Consider the following 10,301-nt stretch of genomic DNA (forward strand, 5'->3'; position numbering starts at 1 on the left):
GCTATCAGAACCGAATCCCTCTAACTGGACCAAGCCACACAGGTCACCAAACCCAAGAATATTGCCACCAAAATTCCTGTAAAGTCTTACAACATCATAATTACCCCATAAATACCACAACCGTAATACTCATTCTGAAATACCTTATGTGGATTTAAAATTGTTCCTCATTCCTTTCTAATACTGAAATGTAGAATCCATAGTCATACAAAATTACCGCAAGTCCCGACACCTTCAAATGCAAATCTCAGATTTTATCCATACACAAGTTCGAAAACATTCTCAATTGCTATATATAATTCTCAAACCCATTAGAATTTTCTCGGGAGTTACCCACTTTGCTCAAATCTAAATTGCACCGCCCAAACGGGACGAAAGGCACAAGCCCCATTAGCATAATAACCCCTAAAGAAGTAACCATGCCTTAACACCACCAATCAAATTCATACTTTGTGCGCATTACGTTCTTCAAAATAACAATTTAATCATTCCATGATTTCCGTATTCCTATAAAGTGCCATATAACCCGTATTCAGTAATTTCCTTACTCGAGTCATCCTCGATCTCCATCTCTGCAAGTCATAACTGATCCACAAGTATGTTTCCGACCAAAACTAAAATTTAACACATAACCATGAAATCAAATTGTCAATAGCAGGCTCCCCCACTTAGCTTTAAGCTACAATTATATAAACTTAGAACCCGCAAGGATTTATCCTTCTCAATTACCATGATCAAGCACCGTTAACCCGCCAGACTTCTCGAAGTCTTTTGTTAAGCTTTTCATGAACATTCTGAATCACCAGCCACAGTCACACACTGGACCTCTTACCAGATAGCAAGTAATATTCCTCGCAGAAGCTTCATCAACATCACGCCACCGCCAATTGCTCACAAGAGATAACCCACCTGTGGAATTTTTTACCAACATCTTCCAACGATGCTGTACTGGGTGCAACGACCACGTAATCGGTAAATTCTCTTGAGCTCATACTCGCCCACTATTTATATAAGTCTGCACTTTACCTATTGACATCAACTGAAAGTTCAACAATACCTTCCGAACTCAAGTCATATTGCGCCTGAAATAATAATCAGATCTTCACATCCCTCTTCATTTCAAACAAACTCCTTTCTGCCATATTCAATATTTCTTCGTACAGTAACCATCACTCCAAATAAAGTCCGTATGCCAAATCACATTCTATCGCGATTACAAACCGTTCTACACTTTCTTAAGGCACGCGACTACCCTACCATATAATCCATATGCAAATCCGCCACTATTACTTCGGTTAAACCATCTCCTTTAAGCAACTTCTCAACCTCTACTTCTCCTACTTGACCTGCTAGTACTTCAACCACCGCGAAACACTTCCCGTCATATCTTCTCTCATACTTTGTTGCCCAACTGTTACATCAAATCAAAATGCATCTCTGTAGCACCTGAACCAATAAATTATTACCGACTCTAAGCCTCTTCGAAGATCATCTTTCTCGAGCCATCAACATTAGAAATACCCATTCGATTCTGAACCGCTGCACGCAGCTATCTCTAGCAATCGCCCCTCATGCACCATTTCATAACACCCTGCCCCGAAGGCGAAATCCAAGAAGACCGTAACACCGGTAGACCATAATGCGTTCAAACAAGGATGGCGACACCGCATCACAATAAAATTTCGACCATGCTCGCAATTACCAAGTCTTATTACTTTAACAACCAAACTTGGACATCTATAGTCTGATTGCCTTTCCTCCGCTAGAATTAATTGTTGAGCCCCTTAATCATGCACTGAGAAATACTCTCTTCGATCCATTCACCGCCTCAACACATAACAAGCACCTTACCATTACACTAATATTGTGTAATAACAACGCATAACCATCGTAGCAACCCATGCACAGTCTCAAAATCAAAGAAAATACAGATACTGAGCTGGAATAAAAGAACATTCTTCTGCAAGGCGACGATAATAGTCTGCCTGAACACGCAGGGAAAAACATCCTTCACCATGTTTGCAATACCATTATAACTCCTCGATGCCCAATTGATAACAAGCTCTTCGCGTCGCATAAGATTGAGTAGGAAGGAAATAAAGGCACAAGCCTCAATAGAATCAAATCTCACGATAAGGAAATCAAGAAGGGAAGTGCTCCTAATAGCCCTGTAGCCTCTCGAAGATAAGTACAGACGTCTCTGTACCGATCCGCAAGACTCTACTAGACTTGATCATGACTCATGAGACCTATGTAACCTAGGCTCTGATACCAACTTGTCACAACCCAAAATTCTAACCTGTCGTGATGGCGCCTATCTCGATACTAGGCAAGCCGATAACCTCAATAAACCATAATTTCTTTTAAGTTTTAAAATATAATATTTAAACACAATTCACAAGTCTCACAAATACCGATACACACACTCCCAAAATCCGATGTCACTGAGTACATGAGCATCTATATATTACAAGTCTGAAAAACATGATCTATAATAATCTGAGACCAAATACAATAAACAAAAGGATAGGGAAGGAGAGACAATGTCTGTGAAACATAGCAGCTACCTTTGAATCTCCGAAAAATCGACTGTGTGAAAGAATCAACACCCACTGTATCCGGGATCACCTGGATCTGCACACGAAGTGCAGGGTGTAGTATGAGTACAACCAACTCAGTAAGTAACAATAATAAATAAAGAACTGAAAGTGGTGACGAGCTTCTCAGCTAAGTCCAAATACAGTACTTTCCAATATAAAAGAGTAGGCGTGCTCTCAAGTTCAACATTTAAGATTTCACTGAAATTTCATATCAAGTTTGACTAAAACAGAAAATAATATTTTTCCGAAATTTCCAAAATATAATGATATATGACATCTGAAATGCAGCAAATAATGAAATCAATGCATCCTCTCAGAGTAACAGTCACTCAGTCCTCCCATTCACTCCAACATCACAGTCCCTCTTTCCTCACAGTCACTCTTTTCTCATAGTCGCTCATTCCTCACAGTCGCTCATCACTCGACACTCGGCACTCGCACTCAGTAGGTACCTGCGCTCACTAGGAGTATGTACAGACTCCGGAGGGGCTCCTTCAGCCCAAGCGCTATATCAAGCCAATCATGGCATAAATCAATGAAATGTGTTGCGGCGTACAGCCCGATCCCATAAATATCCTCACAATTATACCATCGGCCTCACTCAATCATCAACCTATCCAGTCTCTCGGGCTCTCAGAAATCATGATAAGCAGCCCAACAATAATGATATGATGCATCAATAATGAATAAGAAAGATTGAGGTAAAAATATGCAAATAGAACTGTGACTGAATGCAAAACAGCAATTTAGCAAATAATTTCACAAGTACACGACCTTTGTGGGTCCCAACAGTGTAAAAATATAATTTAAACATGATTCATAGATCAATTTCTCTAATACGGGAAAAACATGTACGGATATCAACACATTTTTCAACTACACAGTTCCATGGAATTGACCAAGTCATAATTCCTATGGTGCACGCCCACACGCCCGTCACCTAGCATGTGTGTCACCTCAAAACCAATCAGATAATACATATTCCGGGGTTTCATACCGTCAGGACCAAATTTAGAACTATTACCTACCTCAAGCCGTGTAATTCTTTATTCTGCAATGCCTTTTCCACGTCAATTGGCCTCCAAACGCCTCGAATCTAGCCACAAATAATTCGATTCAGTCAATAAAATTTATTAGAATTAATTCCATAAGAAAATACTAATTTTCCAACAAAATCCGAAATTTAGCTCAAAATTTGCTTGTGGGGTCCACGTCTCGGAATTCGATGAAACTCACAAAATCCGACAACCCATTCAATTACGAGTCCACCCGTACCAATTTTATCAAATTCTGATAATAACTCGGCCTCCAAATCTAAAATTTTCGTTTTTGAAAGATTTTGCAAAAATCTCAATTTCTTCCATTTAAATACGAATTAAATGATGAATATATCCATGGACTTATGAAATATAATCACTTTTGGATATAGGACACTTACCCAAGTTGAAGTCTTGAAGAAATTCTCAAAATCGCCCAAGAACCGTGCTCCAAAAATCCAAAACGTAATGAAGGAAATGACCATTTTTGGTCCTTAAGTTTCCGCCAAAAAAGCACTATTATGGTCGCTAAAAGTCCAATCTCGTCGCTAAAAGTGTCAAATTTGGTCGCTAAAGGTGCGCATCAGAACTGTTTATACCAGCAGTTTTTTTTTCACTAAAAAGGCTCTAACTCAATCATACGAACTCGAAATTTGACGATGTTTGTTCCCATGAGTCACAAATAATAATACGAACCTACTCATTTAATCGAAACTCAATTCGGACTCATTTGCTTGATGCGATACCAATTTTGCTCGTTAAACAATTAACTCATGTTTCGCGCTAAAAACCCAACCGCGACTTGATGGAATTAGATCAAACTTTTCAGATCACTCCTATAATTCATTATCAAAATCCCGGAAGTCTCAAAATCAAATTTAGATCTCTAGAACTAAAATGGATCTTTGGATCATTACATGCTTATGCTCAAAACATCAAACTCTTCCAAAACTCTTCCCCGATAGTCTGTAGTATATCAACCATAACTTCTTGTACTCAACTCGAACTGCCAAACAATTTAAATTTATGAAAACTAGATACAAAGGACTACAACTTTCATGTTTCGCTCATCGCCTAAGTCCTTATAGATTGCGAGATATATGCTCCTAAAGTCGGCTCCACGCATCAGAAATTCCTGGCGAAATAGAAATTTCTGGCGAAACTGCTTTACTAACCTTCATTCAGTCGATCATAAGTTTCTGTACAAATGTCCAAATGATGAATGGTTTAACTTTCTGAAAACTAGAATCAAAGAGCTACAACTTTCATGTTTTGAAACTTTTCAGTTTCCTTACAGATTTCAAGATATAACTTTCTGCGATTATACATTACAAGTCTGAAAAACGTGATCTATAATAATCTGAGACCAAATACAATAAACAAAAGGATAGGGAAGGAGAGACAAGGTCTGCGAAACATAGCAGCTACCTCTGAATCTCCAAAAAATCGACTGTGTGAAAGAATCAACACCCACTGTATCCGAGATCACCTGGATCTGCACAAAGTGCAGGGTGTAGTATGAGTACAACCAACTCAGTAAGTAACAATAATAAATAAAGAACTGAAAGTAGTGACGAGCTTCTCAGCTAAGTCCAAATACAGTACTTTCCAATATAAAATAGTAGGCATGCTCTCAAGTTCAACATTTAAGATTTTACTGAAATTTCATATCAAGTTTGACTAAAACAGAAAATAATGTTTTTCCAAAATTTCCAAAATATAATGATATATGACAGCCGAAATGCAGCAAATAATGAAATCAATGCATCCTCTCAGAGTAACAGTCACTCAGTCCTCCCATTCACTCCAATCTCACAGTCCCTCTTTCCTCACAGTCACTCTTTCCTCATAGTCGCTCATTCCTCACAGTCGCTCATCACTCGACACTCGGCACTCGCACTCAGTAGGTACCTGCGCTCACTGGGAGTATGTACAGACTCCGGAGGGGCTCTTTCAGCCCAAGCGCTACATCAAGCCAATCATGGCATAAATTAATGAAATGTGTCGCGGCGTTCAGCCCGATCCCATAAATATCCTCACAATTAGACCATCGGCCTCACTCAATCATCAACCTATCCAGTCTCTCGGGCTCTCAGAAATCATGATAAGCAGCCCAACAACAATGATATGATACATCAATAATGAATAAGAAAGACTGAGGTAAAAATGTGCAAATAGAACTGTGACTGAATGCAAAACAGCAATTTAGAAAATAATTTCACAAGTATACGACCTTTGTGGGTCCCAACAGTGTAAAAATATAATTTAAACATGATTCATAGATCAATTTCTCTAATACGGGAAAAACATGTACGGATATCAATATATTTTTCCAACTACACAGTTCCATGGAATTGATCAAGTCATAATTCCTACGGTGCACGCCCACACGCCCGTCACCTAGCATGTGTGTCACCTCAAAACCAATCAGATAATATATATTCCGGGGTTTCATACCCTCAGGACCAAATTTAGAACTATTACCTACCTCAAGCCGTGTAATTCTTTATTCTGCAATGTCTTTTCCACGTCAATTGGCCTCCAAACGCCTCGAATCTAGCCACAAATAATTCGATTCAGTCAATAAAATTTATTAGAATTAATTCCATAAAAAAATACTAATTTTCCAACAAAATCCGAAATTTAGCTCAAAATTTGCTCGTGGGACCCACATCTCGGAATTCGACGAAACTCACAAAATCCGATAACCCATTCAATTACGAGTCCACCCGTACCAATTTTATCAAATTCTGATAATAACTCGGCCTCCAAATCTAAAATTTCCGTTTTTGAAAGATTTTGCAAAAATCTCAATTTCTTCCATTTAAATCCGAATTAAATGATGAATATATCCATGGATTTATGAAATATAATCACTTTTGGATATAGGACACTTACCCAAGTTGAAGTCTTGAAGAAATCCTCAAAATCGCCCAAGAACCGTGCTCCAAAAATCCAAAACGTAATGAAGGAAATGACCATTTTTGGTCCTTAAGTTTTCGCCAAAAAAGCACTATTATGGTCGCTAAAAGTCCAATCTCGTCGCTAAAAGTGTCAAATTTGGTCGCTAAAGGTGCGCATCAGAACTGTTTACACCAGCAGTTTTGTTTTCACTAAAAAGGCTCTAACTCCATCATACGAACTCGAAATTTGACGATGTTTGTTCCTATGAGTCACAAATAATAATACGAACCTACTCATTTAATCGAAACTCAATTCGGAGCTCATTTGCTTGATGCGATACCAATTTTGCTCTTTAAACAATTAACTCATGTTTCGCGCTAAAAACCCAACCGCGGCTTGATGGAATTAGATCAAACTTTCCAGATCACTCATATAATTCATTATCAAAATCTCGGAAGTCTCGAAATCAAATTTCGATCTCTAGAACTAAAATGGATCTTTGGATCATTACATGCTTATGCTCAAAACATCAAACTCTTCCAAAACTCTTCCCCGATAGTCTGTAGTATATCAACCATAACTTCTTGTACTCAACTCGAACTGCCAAACGGTTTAAATTTATGAAAACTAGATACAAAGGACTACAACTTTCATGTTTTGCTCATTGCCTAACTCCTTATAGATTGCGAGATATAAGCTCCTAAAGTCGGCTCCACGCATCAAAAATTCCTGGCGAAATAGAAATTTCTGGCGAAACTGCTTTACTAACCTTCATTCAGTCGATCATAAGTTTCTGTACAAATATCCAAATGATGAATGGTTTAACTTTCTGAAAACTAGAATCAAAGAGCTACAACTTTCATGTTTTGAAACTTTTCAGTTTCCTTATAAATTTTAAGATATAAGCTTCCAAAATCAGCTCTGCGATTACACCAGTTGCTGTCCAAAAACAGCTTCTGCAACAGAAAAATTCCAGCAGCTCTTTTTGTCCGAAATCCATTCCGTTAACCTTCCGAAATTCACCCGAGGCCCTCGGGACCTTAACCAAATATACTAACATGTCCCAAAATACAATACGAACTTAGTTGAGGCTTCAAACTATGCCAAACAACGCCGAAATTACGAATCACGCATCGAATCGAATTATGAGTTTTCAAATCTTCCAACTTCTATATTTTGCGCCGAAACGTACCAAATCAATTCCGATTGACCTCAAATTTTGCACACAAGTCATAAATGACATAATGGATCTATAAAAAATTTCAGAACTGAATTCCGATTCCGATATCAAAAAGTCAAGTCCCCGGTCAAACTTCCCAAAAATTTAACTTTCACCATTTCAAGCCTAATTCCTTTACCGACCTTCAAATAATTTTCCGGACACATTCCTAAGTCCAAAATTACCATACGGAGCTATTGGAATCATCAAAACTCTATTTCGGGGTCGTTTACACATAAGTTAACATCCGGTCAACTATTTCAGCTTAAGCTTCCAACATGAAATTCATTCTTCCAAGCTAACTCCGAAATACCTTAAAACCAAAATCGACAATTCACACAAGTCATAATACCTCGTAGGAATTATTCAAGACTTCAAATAGTTGAAAGGAGCGTAAATGCTCAAAACAACCGATCAGTCGTTACAGATACATATCCCTAAAAATAGGAGATTGATTAATTCAACTTTCTCTTAACATTCTATATTATGAATCGATTCGCTGTGTTATGTCACATATACAATTTGTTTACTCTCTCAATAACATATTCCTACCTTTTGGTGTGAGAGCAAATGTCAAGCTAAAAAGTATCAGTCAATTTTTCATTATCGTTAGTCCACAAAATACTACGTTAAGAGTTGAGAATATCAGAAAGTAATACAATTTTCTAAGTTTTAATTAGATGACATCTACTATTAATTCTCAAAAAGTGATACAATTTTCTAAGTTTTAATTAGATGACATCTACTATTAATTCTCAAAAAGTGATACAATTTTCTAAGTTTTAATTAGATGACATCTACTATTAATTCTTATCTATTGTGCAACATGTCAAGCCCTAAACATTAAAGATATGATTAACGAACGTGTTCATGATCTCTTAGTAATATAAGATATTTAAATATAATACTCCTTCATCCATATTCGTTTTTGTCGTAATTTGTAGTACATTGTTTAAAATCTATTGGCCGAGTGATTCCACAAACAAATTAAAAAGGGACAACATTCTTGTTTTCACTATTTCACGATAGGTCATTGCATGTTCCAACTCTTGAATGAGATGGAAGAATCCCTTGAATTAATGCAAAATTAATTTGTTTTTAAATACATTTGTTGTAACTTTCACCATTTACACCTTTAATAACGGAATGTGTGAAATTAGTAGTAGTAGAACATTTATAAAAGGTATTTAGTTCAGTTGCACTAATGGTTGTAACTGGCAATATATACCTTCGAATCGGCTTAGAAAACTTAAGAGAATTTACGTGGGGGCTAATTTAAAACAACACAATATGCAGGTTACAATTTTGCTACTTTTTGTTGTAGTTGGGATTTTGATGAGATCAATAAGTTCAGAGAGGTACATTGTTGGAGAAGGCTATGGTTGGCGTCCTGCCCCTTATCCTTCTTACTACCAAGATTGGGCTAAAACTGTAAAGCTTAAAGCTGGAGATGAATTAGGTAAAACTTTAACTTCACCTACCCTTTTTTTAAAGGAAAAAATATATGATGTAACTTATACACCGTATTTACCATATATAAATACGCTTTGAAATAATTACAATTTGTAGCTACTCTTTGTATTTTGTAGCAAAATTCCAACGATAAATACAGTGTATGAAGTCACATACAACGATACATGTAATCATGTATCACTGTATTTTAGTGTATCGTTTGCATTGATACAACCATTTAGAGCGAATTGGAGTCACATATAGTGATATAGTAACTGTGTGCATCACTATATTCTAGTGCATTGTATGCGTTAATACAGCCATTTAGAGCGAATGAATACAAGTGACACAAGCTGGTAATAATTTAAAAGTAGATACAAATGGTAATTAGGCAAACTATAGTTACATGTGGTAATTAGGCAATTGTAGTGCTTTATGAAAAATCCTCTTTATTTTTTTTAATATATGTAATGTCCGAGCTGACTAAGTACTTATTTTAAGAATTTGAATACGATCATATCTGGAACTTTAATTTATTGATGACTAATTATCCACTATGTTTTTTAGAATTTAGATTCGAAAAACCTGACGATTTGCTGGAGATTGGAAAATTCGACTACTATGCTTGCACTTCCAACACTGTTTTCAGGCCGTATAGAGAGAGTCCAGCAACAGCATTCTTACTGGCACCTGGAGAATATTACTTCAAATCCAGCAACAATACCAATTGCATAAATGGCCAGAAACTTTATGTAAATGCAGAAGCTCCAAATGAAGATAATGATAAGTTTGACAACAAGAGCTAGAAAGAAAGGTGGAATCATGAGGATAAAGACAAGGATCACTAGATTACTTTGTTTTAGATTAGACAATAACCAGAAGCGGATCTAGGGTTTAGGGTCAGTGAATTCAGAATGAATGTGATATTACATGCACTCATTTTAATTATAGTTTTTCTGTAAGCAAATAAGTTCACTTGAACTCACATGACTCGAGCTATACTTAGAGGTGCTTCTACTAGTTTCAGATGGCGATAGAATTGCTATGGCAACACTTTCGCCGTCTTGTTTTCAGTCAAACAGTTGTTCT

General features: G+C 36.9%; 1 protein-coding gene across 1 annotated transcript; it reads left to right on the plus strand.

The window, feature by feature from the left end:
- The first annotated feature begins 9,050 nt into the window (after positions 1-9,050).
- Positions 9,051-10,018, plus strand: LOC107766810 (early nodulin-like protein 3). The gene is made up of 2 exons (XM_016585682.1): positions 9,051-9,219; positions 9,780-10,018. The coding sequence occupies exons 1-2, from the start codon at positions 9,051-9,053 to the stop codon at positions 10,016-10,018; spliced, it is 408 nt and encodes a 135-aa protein (XP_016441168.1).
- Positions 10,019-10,301: the final 283 nt, after the last annotated feature.

Source organism: Nicotiana tabacum, chromosome 23 (genome assembly GCF_000715075.1).
Source record: "Nicotiana tabacum cultivar K326 chromosome 23, ASM71507v2, whole genome shotgun sequence".
In the NCBI taxonomy this organism is placed as follows: domain Eukaryota; kingdom Viridiplantae; phylum Streptophyta; class Magnoliopsida; order Solanales; family Solanaceae; genus Nicotiana; species Nicotiana tabacum.

What these genes read in the sequence shown, in the direction of transcription:
- LOC107766810 (XM_016585682.1), top strand. Translation starts at nt 9,051, where the DNA reads ATGCAGGTTACAATTTTGCTACTTTTTGTTGTAGTTGGGATTTTGATG. An exon ending in TAAAGCTGGAGATGAATTAG is followed by an intron (nt 9,220 to 9,779) that starts GTAAAACTTTAA and finishes TATGTTTTTTAG; the next exon opens with AATTTAGATTCGAAAAACCT.